The 16,276-nt window shown below is 40.2% G+C and overlaps 1 protein-coding gene across 1 annotated transcript; it reads right to left on the bottom strand.

The window, feature by feature from the left end:
* Window positions 1-1,631: 1,631 nt before the first annotated feature.
* Window positions 1,632-3,591, bottom strand: LOC131838972 (cationic amino acid transporter 3-like). The gene is made up of 2 exons (XM_059185900.1): window positions 2,236-3,591; window positions 1,632-2,139 (listed from the first exon to the last, which is right to left on the bottom strand). The coding sequence occupies exons 1-2, from the start codon at window positions 3,589-3,591 to the stop codon at window positions 1,726-1,728; spliced, it is 1,770 nt and encodes a 589-aa protein (XP_059041883.1). The 3' UTR covers window positions 1,632-1,725.
* Window positions 3,592-16,276: the final 12,685 nt, after the last annotated feature.

The following is a 16,276-nucleotide window of genomic DNA, read 5'->3' as shown; positions in this document are numbered from 1 at the left end:
AAATGTAAGTATAATGAACATGCAATGTTGATATATTATTACTCACAGGTGCACAATACAATGGTTCAACAATTCCACACATTTCTCAGGACTCATCAAGATTAGTGTACTCTTAATTCCCTTTATTTAAATCACTCATTCCCCAACCCATCTCCCTTTTGGCAACCATGAGTTTGTTCCCTTTATTTAGGGAACTAGGTTGTTGTGGTTTTGGTTTGTTTGTATTTTGGTATTGCTATTTGTCCTTTTTCCTTTTTCATCTTAATTTTCTTATTTCTTTAATTCTACATAAGAGTGAAAACATACGGCATTTGCTTTTCTCAGACTGACATATTTCAATAAGCATTATACCCATCCAGTCCATCCATGTTGTTATAAATGGCAAGATTCCATTCCTCTTTATGGCTGAGTAATAGTCCATTGGATATACATATAGACCACATCTTCTTTATCCATTCATCTATTAGTGCAACTTTGGGTGGCTTCCATATCCTGGCTATTGGAAATAATGCTGCAATAAACATGGGGTGCATATGTCTTTTCAAACTCATGAAACAAAAATGCTTTTGTACAGAAAAGGAAACCATCAATAACAAAAAAAGGCAACCTACTGAATAGGAGAAGATATTTGCGAATGATTTACAGTAAGGGGTTAATACTCAAAGTATGTAAAGAATATACACAACTCAAAACCAAAAAACAAAAAATCTGATTAAAAAATGAGCAGAGGACCTGAATAGATACTTTTCTGAAGGAGATATACAGATGGCCAACAGACACATGAAAAGACGCTTAGTATTACTAATCATCAGGGAAATAGAAATGTACTATATGTTAGCTAACTGAACATTAAAAAATTAAACCTATTAAACTCTTTTTTAAAAGTGCAACCAGATTTGACATTATACCTGTCAAGATGGCTAAAATCAAAAAGACAAGAATAACAAGTGTTGCCAAAGTTATGGAGAAAAGGAAATCCCCATTCACTGCTGGTGGCAGTCAATTGGAGCAGGCATTGTGGGAAACAGTGTGGAGAGTCCTCAAAAAATTTAACACAGCACTACCTTATGATCCAGTAATTCTGCTACTGAATATTTTCTTAACTGATCTCTACAGCCAATAAGGAGCTCAAACTCACCAGCCTCAGAGCAAGAGGCATACTCTACTGATTAAGCCAGCTAGCCACCTCCTTCCCTGTGGATATTTAACCAAGGAAAATGAAAACATGTGTTTCAAGTTTCTTTTAATAATACTTTTGTAAGAGCCAGTGAGCAACTATGGACACAAAGGCAAAGTAGAAATTACAGGTGCCTGGTTGGCTCAGTTAGTTAAGCATCTGCCTTCAGTTCAGTTCATGATCCCAGGTCATGGGCTTGATCCCTGCATTAGGCTCTCTGCTCTGTGGGAAGCCTGCTTCTCCCTCTGCCTGCTATGTCCCCTGCTTATGCTCCCTCTATAGCTGTGTCTCTCTCTATCAGATCAATAAATAAATTATTTTTTTAAGTAGAATGTAAAAAAAAGGAGGGGGAAGACCAAAGACACATCCTTTACTATATCATAAATACAAAGCTCTGTTAGTGTTCCCCCACCAGTATCTCATAGGATCCCTAGCTTTCCATGTGCTAGGGGAGCCAGTCTGCATTCACCGGTGATGATGTCAAGCCAAATATGTACTGGTACTTCTGAGTTCACTGTTGAGCCTACAGTTTGGGCCTTTAAGTGGGATCAAGTAACCAGGCTTTGCTGGATCCCATAGCCAAAGTAGAGAGCAAACCCAATCAGCATCCAGACACCAAACCAGGCCCAGGTGACAGCTGACATCTGCATCATAAGGCAAACATTCACAAAGATGCTCAAGAGTGGGAGGAGAGGCACAGCAGGGACCTTAAATTGAAGGCGAGTGGAGCTCTGTGGCTGTCTCCAGATGACCCCAGTGATCCCAGTGATGAGCACCAGGAGCAGCACAACCATGGTAACCGGCACTGGGTCTCCAGAAAGCAGACTTGGCCAGTGGGCCAGCACCAGGCAGAGGAGAATCAGCAGCAGAACAAGCAGTGAGGAGCAAACATAGACAATCTGGCCAGAGAGTGGAGTGGGGGTGGAGCTGCCTGGAAAAAATAGTCTTCTGAGAGTCAGCTTCTCTATTGCATGTGCAGTTTTCCCCTGCACCTGTATTTCATTTCCCCCATTCTCCTGCTGCACCTCTGTTTCATTTTCCTCATTCTCTTCCTGTACTTTTGTTTCAGTTTGCCCATTCTCTTCCTGCACTTCTGGTTGATTTTCCTCCTTCCTCCTCTCAGGCTGATACCTGATGATAAGAACACAAAGAGCTACCAGCGAATAAGATATCAAGGCCCCAAATGACCTGAAGTCCAGAAGATTAGTGAGTCCAAAGTAGAATACCATGATTGTCGCAATAATGCCAAAGATCACAGTGGATATGATACGGGCATATGTGCCAGTATGGATCCTGGCAAGAAAAGGGAACAAGATGTTGTCCTCTGCCATCATGCGTATCATCCAATATATTGGGAATATAAAGCCCAAATAGGTGTCGTCAAGAATACTACAGAAAATTGCAAAAGCTACAACATAATAGGCAGGGACCCAGCCAATATGGAGAAATGCCTCAGGCAAGGTGCTCCCAGGTTGAAGCTGGTAATAAGGAACCATGAGTGTAAGTGCCACAGAGATACCAAAATACAGCAAGAAGCAGATGAGCTGTGAAATCACAATGCCCATGGGTATGGAACGCTGGGGATTGTGTGATCCTTTGACTCTGGTAACAATAATGCCAAAACCTGTAAATGCATAGAAACAGGTAGCTGATCCACGGAGAATGCCCACAAAGCCAAAAGGGACAAATCCTCCAGAGCCCAGAGGGCCCAAGCTAGAGGTGCCATTGAATCCAGCATGTATGTAGTTCTCTTCTGTAAGTTTCCAGTTGTGCAGATCTCCCTTAATGAAGCCTGAGATGATGAAAAAGCTGAGAACCAAAACCTTCACCAATGTGAACACTTTGAAAATTATGACGAACCCACTCCAACTCATAGATTGCAGTTCCATGAACAAAACCAGAAAGATGACAAAAAAGTAGCGTAGATTTTCTGCAATGACTTGGGGAACATACTGTGAGATGGTCTCTTGCTGGGTCTCAGAGATCCGGTTCCCAACGAAGATGTCAAAAGTTAAGATCCAGACCTGGGCCACAATGAATGCATGAGCAATAAAGGAGAGGATGAAATTCCAGCCAGTGATGAAAGCCCAGAGTTCACCTACAGTGATGTAGCTGTAGAGATATGCAGAGCCAGAATGGGGAATCCGGACACTAAACTCCGCATAGCACAGCCCAGGCAACAGTGATGTTAAACCTGCCACCAAAATGCAGATCACAATGGATGGTCCTGCTTGATTCCTGGCCACCTCATTAGCCAGGAAGTACATACCAACACGCACTGTATTGCCCACACCCAGGGCCACTAAATCCAGAGTCCTTAGTTTTTTGTCAGTTTCAAACTCATACACTTCTTTCTCCAGTTGACGTCTGCTTACCAGCTTTTGACCAAACCTGCGAAGTGCCTGACGCAGCATTCTAGAGGAATTGAAGAAGATTCTAAGGATTAGGGAGCTTTAGAAAGCCCCTGGAGCCAAGAGTGTTGGATCTGGATCAGTGAGGCTGAGTTAAGCCAAGTTGGATTGGGGTTGCCGAGGTCCGTTGCTCAGGCTTCAAAGCTGCTGCTTCCTATTTCTTTCGGTACATGCTATCATTTCAGAATGCCTATGAAAACAATACATATTTACTGAACAATGGTGTTCAACCAAACAACCGAAAATCAAAGGCCACATGTAACTTGTCGCATCCCAAAAATCATAGAAACTTACACCAGGGGTAAGAGGGAATCACACACAGGATTGTGTGCTTGTTGTATGATTTACCAACAAGAACAGGAGATAGGTAATGACTATCAATTCTTAAGTTATGGAATCTTTCTACACTATTTGAGGTGTCCCCAACCCACACACTGAATTCCTTCATTAAGAAAGCATTCAGACAACAGTTTGAATGAGTTGTTTGTGAAACAGTTTGTGTGATTCCCTCTTACCCCTCCCCCACTTCTTCTCTTCAAATGGCTCCCTCCACAAGGGGAGCAAGGCTCTGGATGAAAAATTCACAGCAATGCCCAGGAAATGAAAAGAGGAGAAGAGAGAAAACAAACTCAGGCAGGCCCCATTCTCCTCCCTACTTAGGCTTCAATTTTAAGAGGGTTTTAAGACATGCTCTCAGAAGTTTTTAAAGGCAGAAATATCAAGTCAAAATTGGAAAGTCTACTTTATGGATGATGAGAAAGAACTCCTGGGTTATGGGCCAGACTTTCTGTCTACAAATCCATCTAGACTCCTTATTCGCTACTCACCAGTTCCAATGCTATGATTTACCAACAAGCACAGGAGATGGATAATGAGTGTCAATTCTTAATTTACGGAATCTTTCTACACTATGTGAGGTGTCCCCAACCCACAATCAGGCTTCATACCATTCCATGGTTCCACACTGTCCTTCCTTCATAGTTCTTCCTTTGTTCATAATATGACCTGCACTAATTCCTCCAGCCTCATCCCCTGCCCAATTCCTGCTCCAGCTGTGGAATTTGACACTCACAATGTTCCCTTGCCTCTACTGCCTTTTTGGCCCCTTCATGTAGCTACCCCACTTCTCTTTCAGTTCACAGATCAGCAGTTGCTTCCTCAGGAAGCCTTCCCTGGTGTTTATGGTGCCCTTTCTATGTGCTCTCCTAGCACTAGGTTTCCCCCATGTGCCATTGATCCTAATGTGTCAGAATTCTAGGTTAGCTGCTAGTCTCCTCCATCAGACTGTAAAGTAAATACTCAATGAATGTTTGTTGAACAAATGACCATGCTGAGAAAAGAAAGCTGAAAGAGGCCATAATCCAGAATTATGATCTAGTGGACATTGAGGTACATAATTTGTAGCCAAGCAATCTTTATAATTCAGGCTTAGGTAGAGATATACATGGTATTACCTTCCTTGTGGAAGGTAAGCAAAATGGATAGTGTGAAGGGAAAACCAACTGTGATAAAACCTTGACTGCACACAATTCATGGCAGGTATGAGTCACACAGGGTGATAAAGAATCATTTGCCTTTGAGGATGCTTGTTTAAAAATATCAGGCCAGGGGCACTTGGGTGGCTTAGTGGGTTAAGCCTCTGCCTTTTTTTTTTTTAAGACTTTTATTTATTTATTTGACAGATAAATCACAAGCAGACAGAGAGGCGGGCAGAGAGTGAGACAGAGAGAGGAGGAAGCAAGCTTCCCGCTGAGTGGAGAGCCCAATGCTGGGCTTGATTCCAGGACCATGAGATCATGACCTGAGCCAAAGGCAGAGGCTTTAACCCACTGAGCCACCCAGGCACCCCAAGCCTCTGCCTCTGACTCAGGTCATGATCTCAGGATCCTGGGATGGAGCCCTGCGTAAGGCTCTCTGCTCAGCAGGGAGCCTGCTTCTCCCTCTCTCTCTGCCTGCCTCTCTGTCTCCTTGTGATCTCTCTCTCTCTCTCTCTCTCTCTCTCAAATAAATAAATAAAATCATTTTTAAAAAAAATCAGGCTGCCTGGAGTTATGGGCAACCAACCACCCACACCCAGTCAGAGAATCCCTACTTTTTGAAGGCATCATGCTCAGGCCCAACAATCCATATAGGATATCCTAAGTCAGAGTTTCTCACTCTGGGGGACAAAGCTCCCTTTGTATGTATCTCCCATAATGTATATATCTGGGGACACTTTCAAATGTTAGATTCTCTCCCTCTGGAGACTTGTCTACAAACCCTGTACTTTCTGTGACTGCTCTCAACCACCCAACTGACAAAAAATTGTCCTCTAGTTCAAGGGGAAGAGATTCTAAAACCTTCCTTCACAGAAAGGCAGCAGAGTTGATTAGTGAAGAGTAAGGTTCTGCAGGTAGACTATACAGGTTCAAATCATACCTCAATCTCACACCCGGTGACTCTGGAAAAATTAGTTTTCCTCACTAAGCTGTAGTTTCCACAAGAGTCAAATGGGAGTAAAAACAAATCTCTCACAGGCAGCTGTGAGAAGTAAGTGAAATGATGTCTGTAAGTATGTAGCTCAGTGCCTAACAAATAATGTAGACTTAGTATCTTCTACCTAGTACTTAATACTGAAAACGGTCCAAAGTAAACAAAACACTGAAAATAAGTCAGTCTTTATAAAGATGCACACTCAAAATCATCCACTAAAACTTCTACCCTTCATGAGACAATGCAAACAAACAATTTTATCCCATATGATTCACACTGAAATGTTAGGACTATAATTAGACACCCTCATTCAAGCTGTTGCTAACACATGGTGGTTCCTAGGCTTACTGAGTTAGACCAGGCATCTAGAAATGCAAGACTCAATACAATAACAATAATAAGATCTTTTTCTAAAGATGCCTCATCTGGGTACTATAGAGATAAGAACAATAAGCATTGGTTTAAAATGCTGGATGTGAGCCCTGACCCTTCCTTGTGATGACAGGAACTTGGGTAATTTGCTTAAACTCTAAGCCTCCATCTTCTCATCCACTAGGATCCTCACTTGACTTCCCTCACTGGATCAACATGAGAATTCCATAAGAATATATAAATTATCACACACTCCTGGTGGGAGTGTCACTGGGGCACCATCCTGAAGCACAATCTTAGTGGAATTAAGATAGTTTCAAATGACACTAAAGACAAAGGGCTGATATCCAAGATCTATAAAGAACTCTTCAAACTCAATGCTCAAAAAACAGATAATCACATCAAAAAATGGGCAGAAGACATGAATAGACACTTCTCCAAAGAAAACACACAAATGGCCAACAAACACATGAAAATATGTTCCCCATCTTTAGCCATCAGGGAAATACAAATCAAAACCACAATGCGATATCACCTCACACCAGTCAGAATGGCTAAAATCAACAAGTCAGAAAATGACAGATGCCGGCGAGGATGTGGAGAAAGGGGAACCCTCCTACACTGTTGGTGGGAATGCAAGCTGGTGCAACCACTCTGGAAAACAGCAAGGAGGTTCCTCAAAATGTTGAAAATAGAACTGCCCTTTGACCCAGCAATTGCACTACTGGGTATTTACCCTAAAGATACAAATGTAGTGATCCAAAGGGGCACGTGCACCCGAATGTTTATTATAGCAATGTCCACAATAGCCAAACTATGGAAAGAACCTAGATGTCCATCAACAGATGAATGGATCAAGAAGATGTGGTATATATACACAATGGAATACTATGCAGCCATCAAAAGAAATGAAATCTTGCCATTTGCGACAACATGGATGGAACTAGAGCGTATCATGCTTAGCGAAATAAGTCAAGCAGAGAAAGACAACTATCATATGCTCTCCCTGATATGAGGAAGTGGTGATGCAACATGGGGGCTTAAATGGGTAGAAGAAGAATCAATGAAACAAGATGGGATTGGGAGGGAGACAAACCATAAGTGACTCTTAGTCTCACAAAACAAACTGAGGGTTGCTGGGGGGATGGGGTTTGGGAGAAGGGGGGTGGGGTGGTTATGGACATTGGGGAGGGTATGTGCTTTGGTGAGTGCTGTGAAGTGTGTAAACCTGGCGATTCACAGACCTGTACCCCTGGGGATAAAAATATATGTTTATAAAAAATTAAAAATTAAAAAAAAAACACATTGAGATACCACCTTATACCAGTCAGAATGACCAAAATTAACAAGACAGTAAACAAGTGTTGGAGAGGCTATGGAGAAAGGGGAACCCTCTTACACTGTTGTTGGGAATGCAAGTTGGTGCAGCCACTTTGGAAAACAGTGTAGAGATTCCTTAAGAAATTAAAAATAGAGCTACACCATGACCCTGCAACTGCACTGCTGGGTATTTACCCCAAAGGATACAAAAATACTGATTCAAAGGTGAACTCACACCTGATGTTTATACCAACGTTATTAACAATAGCCAAATTCCCATCAACATATATATATATATATATATCTCCATCTTCTTTAACCTATATATCTATATATATAGATATCATTCTTTTATTGCCACATACCATTTTTCCTTCCTCCATCCTCTGCACATCATTCATTCATATATCATAATCACATCATTGATTCATAGAATGAATCACATCATTCATTCATAATCATCATTCACTCATCTATATATTCATCAACTGATGAATGAATAAAGAAGATGGAGGTCCGTGTGTGTGTGTGTGTGTGTGTGTACACACACAATGGACTATTACTCCTACATCAAAAAGAGGGAAATCTTGCCATTTTCAATGATGTGGATGGAACTAGAGCTTACCATCCTAAGTGAAATAAGTTAGTCACAGAAAGAAATAGACAATATGATTTCACTCATACATATGATTTAACAAACAATAGAGACATAAATAAGGGGAGGGAAAGAAAAATAAAATAAGATGAAAACAGAGAGAGAGAGACAAACCATAAAAGACCTTTAATGACAGAAAACAAACCGGGTTGCTGGAGGAAGGTGGGTTAGGGAATGGGCTAAGTGGATGATGGGTTTAAGGAGGGCACTTAGGATGAGCAGTGTCAGATGTAAGGGATGAATCACTAACACCTGAACCCAATTTTACCATATGTCTTAACTAACTAGAATCTAAATAAAAATGTAAGTTTAAAAAATCATCAGCCTAGGGGTGACTGGGTGGTTCAGCAGGTTAAGCCTCTGCCTTCAGCTCGGATCATGATCTTAGGGTCCTGGGATTGAGCCCCACATCGGGCTCTCTGCTTGGTGGAAGCCTGCTTCCTTCTCTCCTCTCTCTGCCTGCCTCCCTGCCTGCTTGCCATCTCTCTCTGTCAAATAAATAAATAAAATATTTTTTAAAAAATGATCAGCCTATAAAACAATTTTCCACAGAAAGTTGACTTTCTATAAAACAACTGACCTGTATGTTCAAAACTGTCATTGTCAGGAAGGACAGACTGAGCAACTGTTGCAGAGTAAAGGAAAATAAGGAGACATGGCAAAGAGATGCGATGCAGGGCCCTGCATCAGGGATCAGAGAGAATAGTTGCACCTGGATCATGGAGAATAATTAGTAAACTTCGCATATGGACCATATTTCTCTCTCTCTCTCTCTCTCTCTCTCTCTCTCTCTCTCTCACACACACACACACACACACACACACACATACACACATTGGAGAGAGCAAACAAATGTACCAAAATATTAACAACTGCCCAACCTCACTGAAAGATAAAGGGGTGTTAATGCTACTCTTCTTGCAACTTTCTATAGGTTTGATATTTGTCAAAATAAAAAGGTAGTAAGAAAACAATAATATCCCAGTAGTAAAAGGTTATGGTTTCTCCTTCCCTAAATGTCCTTTATAAACAAGCATGCCATTATGTTTGGTTGGAACTAAATTCCACCCAGAATGATCTAGCCCAAAATCAGGAACATTAGATCAGAGGAGTGGGTGAGAAGATAAGACTCCCTTGGCTTTGATTTACAACCAAATTTCTCAGCAAGCAAACATTTTCAGAAAGAAACTACAACCATGGTTCATCTTAGTATAGTTATAAAATTTCTACCCTTGGGGCTCTTGGGGGGCTCATTTGGTTAAGGGTCTGCTTTTGGCTCACATCATCATCTCAGGTTCCAGGGACCCAGACATGTGTCGAGCTCCCCCTCTCCCTGCCCCTAATTATGGTGTTGCTCTCTCTCTCTCTCTTAAGTAAAATCTTTTTAAAAATTAAAATATATAAAAACTCTATCATCTTATTGTAATTTTGTCAGACAGCACAAACTAATACACCAGGGTCCAGGACTTGGACTCTGGAAGCACTGGGGAACATGTGCAGAGGCCGGAGGCAGAGAAAAATGGTATCTGGCAAATAGGGGTACCAAGAATGTGCGCAACATTGAGGCCTCCATGGACAGAGGGCTAAAAGAGAACCAGAATTTATGAGCTCCAAGTATTTCACAGATATTTCACTTAACCCCCATAACAACCCAATGACATAAGTACTCTTATTCTACTTTACAAACTGAGAAGTTAGACAACTGTCCCAAGCTCCTACAGCCAGTAAAAAGAAGAGCTGGAATTTGACCATGGTTCTTTGATAAATCAAAGACAATGTTCTTTCTCCTGCAGCACCCTCTCTCCACAAAGAGTCAAGACTCCAGGACATAGCTAATAAAGGAGTATTTGAGCCAGTTCTTTTCTTTGTGACCAAGCCACCTTCTGTCAGTGTCTTTCCTCTTTTCCCACATACATAGTGATGGGCCAGAGCTTGATGTACTGGGTTCATGAAATCTGAAAGCTCCATCTAACCATATCCTGCTAAAGTCTAAACCAAATCTGGGACCACAATGTCTTCATATCATCCTTTTAGATGCCAAGGAAGATTTTAAAGCATCCCTGTACCTATTCCAATAGTCTCCAGATACAATTTTATAGCTAATTGTAATTCCTGCCCACAACTTGAGACCATTTCCCCTTGCTTGGTTTTTAGTCGAAATATAAGATAATAGGTCTCTAGATGCCAAGTAGAAGACACCCCCCTGGACTAAAAATGGGCATTAGTGTTCCCCATTGTGACACTAATGTGTCTGTGACCAGCACTGAGAACACAGCACCTAGAGCATTGTTAAGATTTATTGATCAAGGAGGAGAGTCCAAGATGGTAGAGGAGTAAAAAACCTAATTTTGTCTGTTCCCATAAATTAAGCTAGATAGCTATCAAATCATTCTGAACCCCTGGAACTCAGCTGGAGATCTAAGAAAAGAATAGATGCAACTCTACAAATAGAAAAGTGACCACTTTCTGCAAGGTAGGAGGTATGGAAAAGTGAATACAAGGCAATGCATGGGAAGACAGACCCATGGAGGGGAGGGAGCCTCCATCAGCTGTCTACCAGCAAGTGACAGAGCAGAGGATCACAAAATCTGAAATTTAGAAATCTTCTCTGGGGAACAACATCCCTCAGGTTGCTAAGCAGGGGAACCGTTGCTGGGACAGTGTGGACTCAGGATCCCTGGGGTCATAGGAAGACCAGGGGTGCCTGAGTACAGCAGAGCTCCCAGTTATTGGATCAAGGAAGTCGGCTGCAAAGAGTGGGATCTCAGCTCTGGGTTCACACAAACCACAAACTGTGGCACAGTCAGCTGACTGTTCCTTTCTGGAGCCCAACAAGCAGCAGGGAAGACAAGACCCACCTTATTCCCCTGGGAGTAGTGTGATCCCCAGGAGAAGTCTACAGGGTTTGGAGACTTGAAACATGGTCCTGTGACTGAGATAGAAATGCTCAGTCACAGGCTGGGTGAGTATGGAATGCAGCCAGAAACCAGGGAGAGAGGAGTGACTGACTGCTTTTCTCTGAGGGCTCATGGAGGATTGGGGTCCCAAAATTTTGGCTCCAGGCCAGACATTGGGAGGCCACCATTTTCATTCTCATCCTCTAGAGCAGATGGAAAGCCTCCAGGGAACAAAAGTCACAGAGAGCAAACAGAGCAGATCACTTAGCCTGGCCCCCTCACAAGGGCAGTACAATTCTGCCTGGGGCAAAGACTCCTGAGAATCAACACAAGGGGGCCCTCCCCCAAGAATATCAGCAAGAAGATGCAGCCAAGACCAAGTTTACCAATAAATGAGAACTGCAAACTCTAGCACTAGCAGAATTCAACACATAGAATTCATGGCTTTTTTCCAATGATTCTTTCATCTTTCAACTTTATTATTTTTTTATTTTTTTATTTCCCTTTTCAACCAATTTCTTATTTTATCAACTACTTTTTAAAATCTTTTTAAATTTCCATTTTTACAGTTATACTCTATCCTTTCATTGTATTTAATCTTATTTTTTTTGTGTGTGTATATATATATATGTTTCTTTCTTTCTTTCTTTCTTTCTTTCTTTCTTTCCAATTTTGAGATGAAGTTTCTTCTAACAGACCAAAATACACCCAAAATCTAGTGTATGGTTCTGGTTCTATTCACTGTCTAATTAGATTCTCTTTCTTGTTGTTGTAGTTGTTTATCTTTTTTTTTTCTTTTTCTTCCTTTTTAAAATTCTTTTATTTATTTTATTAAAGCATTTTTTAATTTTCATCTTTTTTAAAAGATTTTATTTATTTATTTGACAGAGACAGAGAGAAAGAGAGAGATCACAAATAGGCAGAGAGGCAGTCAGAGAGAGAGGGTGAAGCAGTCTCCCTGCTGAGCAGAGAGTCCAATGTGGGAATTGATCCTAGGACCCTGAGATCAGGGCCTGAGCTGAAGGGAAAGGCTTAACCACTGAGCCACCTGGGTGCCTCAGTTTTCATCTTTATAGTTATAGCCTATCCTTTCAATGTATTTAATTTCATTTTTCTATATAAAAGTTTTTCTTTCCTTACAATTTTGAGATGTAGTTTCTTCAAACAAACTGACCAAAATACACTCAGGTCATAGTGTATTCCTCTCTTCAGTTCACCTGTCTGTTTATATCCCTTCCTTTTTTGTTGTTGTTTATTTTTTCTTGTTTTTTTTTTATATCAGCCAAACTGAGTTTTATTTTATTAAATTTTATTTTTTCAGTGTTCTAAGATTCATTGTTTATGCACCACACCCAGTGCTCCATGCATACATGCCCTCCTTAATACTCACCACCAGGCTTACCCATCTCCCCCATCCTTCCCTTCCAAAACCCTCAGTATGTTTCTCAGAGTCGACAGTCTCTCATGGTTTGTCTCCCCCTCTAATTTCCCCCAACTCACTTCTCCTCTCCATCTCCCCATGTCCTCTGTGTTATTCCTTATGCTCCACAAGTAAGTGAAACCATATGATAATTGACTTTCTCTGCTTGACTTATTTTCTTGTCTTTTAATATCCAGTTTTACAGTTATAGTCTACACGTATATTTTTTCTTTCTTTCTTTACAATTTTGGGATCTAGTTTTCTAAAAACAAAAACAAAATACACACAGAACCCAGAGTATTGCTCTATTCTGCTCGCTAGTTTGGTTATATTCACTCCCTTTTCTTCTTTTCCCCAGTTTCAGGTCCTGTCTTATTTGTTTAGTTATATTTCTCAGGGATAGTTGTCACTTTTAATACATTGTTCACTTGTTCATCTATTGCTCTCTGGACAGAATTAAAAAATGGAAAAAAAGATTTAAAAAAAGAGAACAAGAGAAAGTATTGATAGCCAGTGATCTAATCAATATAGACATATATAAGATGCTGGAACTAGAGTATCAAAATAATGATTAAACAGATACTAGTTGAGTTTGAAAAGTATAGAAGACATTAGAGAATCCCTTTCTGGAGAAATAAAAGGACTAAAATCTAATCAAGTTGAAATTTAAAAAAAGACTACTAATGAGATGCAATTAGAAATGGGGGCTCTACCTTCTAGCATAAATGGGGCAGAAGGGTGAATTAGCGATGTAGAAGACCAAATGATGGAGAATAAAGAAGCTGAGAAAAAGATAAACAACTACTGGATCACAAGGGGAGAATTTAAGAGATAAGTGATACCATAAGATGAAACAATATATAGAATGATTGGGATCCCAAAAGAAAAGGAAAGAGAGAGAGAAGCAGAAGGTGTCTTTGTTTTTGTGAGTTTTTAAAAATATTTTTCATTTATTTATTTGACAGAGAGAGATCATGAGTAGGCATAGAGGCAGGCAGAGAGAGAGGAGGAAGCAGGCTCCCCACTGAGCAGAGAGCTCAGTGTGGGGCTCGATCCCAGGACCTTGGGATCATGACCTGAGCCAAAGGCAGAGGCTTAACCCACTGAGCAACCCAGGTTCCCCAAGAAGCAGAAGGTATATTAAAGCAAATTACAGTGGATAACTTCCCTAATTTGAGGAAGGAAAAGCCATCAAAATCCAGAAGGCAAAGGGAACCCCCCTCAATATCAATAAAAATAGGTCACCACTCTAAAATATATTAATGAAATTTACAAATCTCAGAGACAAAGAGAAAATCCTGAGAGCTGCTTGGGACAAGAGGTCAGTAACCTACAAGGATAGAAGCAATAGATTGGCAACAGAGCTATCCACAGAGAACTGGCAGGCCAGAAACGACTGGCATGATATATTCAGGAAGCTAAATGAGAAAAACATCCAGCCAAGAATACTTTATTCAGCTATGATTTCATTGAAAATAGAAGGTGTGATAAAAACCTTCCAGGACAAACAGAAACTAAAAGAATTTGTGATCACCAAACCAGCCTCACCAGAAATATTGAAAGGGGTCCTCTAAGCAAAGAGAGAGCCCCAAAGTAACATAGACCAGAAAGGAACAAAGACAATATACAGTAGCAGTCACCTTACAGGTAATACAATGGCACTGAATTCATATCTTTTGATAGTTACTCTGAATGCAAATGGGCTAAATGCTCTGATCAAAAGACACAGAGTATTAGACTGGATTTAAAACAGCAACAGCAACAACAACACCAAGATCCATTGATATGCTGTCTGCAAGAGACTTATTTTAGACCCAAAGACACCTCCAGATTGAAAGTGAGGGGGTGTCCATCATGCTAATGGACATCAAAGGGAAGCTGAGAAGGCAATCCTTATATCAAAAAATTAGATGTTAAACCAAAGAATGTAATAAGAAATGAGGAGAAACACTATATCATAATTAAACCGTCTATAAAAACAAGAAGACCTAAAAATTGTAAATATTTCTGCCCCCAACATGGGAACAGTCAAATATATAAGCCAATTAATAACAAAATCAAAAAAACACATCAATAATAACACAATAATAGTGTAAGTCTTTAACACTCCCCTCACTGCAATGGACAGATCATCTAAGTAGATCAACAGGAAATAAGGGCTTTGAATGACACACTGGACCAGATGGACTTCACAGGTATATTCAGAACATTCCATCCTAAAGCAACAGAATACACACTATTCTTTTGTGCACGAAGAACATTCTCCAGAATAGATCACATAATTGGTCACAAATCACATCTCAACTCGTACCAAAAGATTGGGATAATTCCCTGTATATTTTCAGACCACAGTGCTTTGAAATTGAAACTCAATCACAAGAGGCAAATTGGAAAGAATTCAAATACATAGAGGCTAAAGAGCATCCTGCTAAAGACTGAATGGGCCAAGAAGAAAATTAAAGAAGAATTGAAAAAAATCATGGAAACAAATGAAAATGAAAACACAACTGGCCAAAATCGTGGGGATGCAGTAAAGGCACTCCTAGAGGGAAGTAAATAACATACAAGACTCTCTCAAGAAACAAGAAAGTTCTCAAATACGCAACCTAACCACACCTAAAGGAGCTGGAGAAAGAACAACAAATAAAGCCTAAACTCAGCAAGAGAAGAGAAATAATTATGATTAGAGCAGAAACCATGAAATAAAACCAAAAGAGCAGTAGAACAGATCAACAAAAGTAGGATATGGTTCTTTGAAAGAACTTAAAAACATTGGTAAAGCCCTGGCCAGACTTATCAAAAAGAAAAGAGAAAGGACCCAAATAAATAAAATCATGAATGAAAGAAGAGAGATCACAACCAACACCAAAGAAATACAATTATAAGAACACATGAGAACTATATGCCAACAAATTAGGCAATCTGAAAGAAAGGGATGCATTCTTAGCAATGTATGAACTACCAACACTGAACCTGGAAGAAATAGAAAACCCAAACAGACCCATAACCAGCAAGGAAATTAAAGCAGTCATCAAAAAAAAAAAAAAAAAAATCTCCCAAACAAACAGGAGGCCAGGGCCAGATGGCTTCCCAGAGGAATTCTACTAAACATTAAAGAAGAAATAATACATATTCTTCTGAAGCTTCTATTTCAAAAAAATAGAAATGGAAGAAAAACTTCCAAGCTCTTTTTATGAGTCCAGCATTACCTTGATCCCAATACCAGACAAAGACCCCACCAAAAAAGGAGCATTAAAGACCAATATCACTGATGAACATGGATGCAAAAATTCCCACCAAAATATTAGTCAATAGGATCCAACAGTATGATAAAAAGATTATTTACCATAACAAAGCAAGATTTATTCCTGGGCTGCAAGGATGGTTCAACATCCACAAATAAATGTGATATACTACATAAATAAAAGAAAGGGCAAGAACCATCTCAATAGATGCAGAAAAAGCATTTGACAAAGTACAGCATGCTTTCTTAATTAAAACTCTTCACAGTGTAGGGATAGAAGGAACATGCCTCAATGTCATAAAAGCCAT

The sequence above is a fragment of the Mustela lutreola genome, chromosome 8 (genome assembly GCF_030435805.1).
Source record: "Mustela lutreola isolate mMusLut2 chromosome 8, mMusLut2.pri, whole genome shotgun sequence".
Classification (NCBI taxonomy): domain Eukaryota; kingdom Metazoa; phylum Chordata; class Mammalia; order Carnivora; family Mustelidae; genus Mustela; species Mustela lutreola.
The sequence above is the reverse complement of the archived record's forward strand: the minus strand, read 5'-3'. Positions and strand labels throughout refer to the sequence as shown.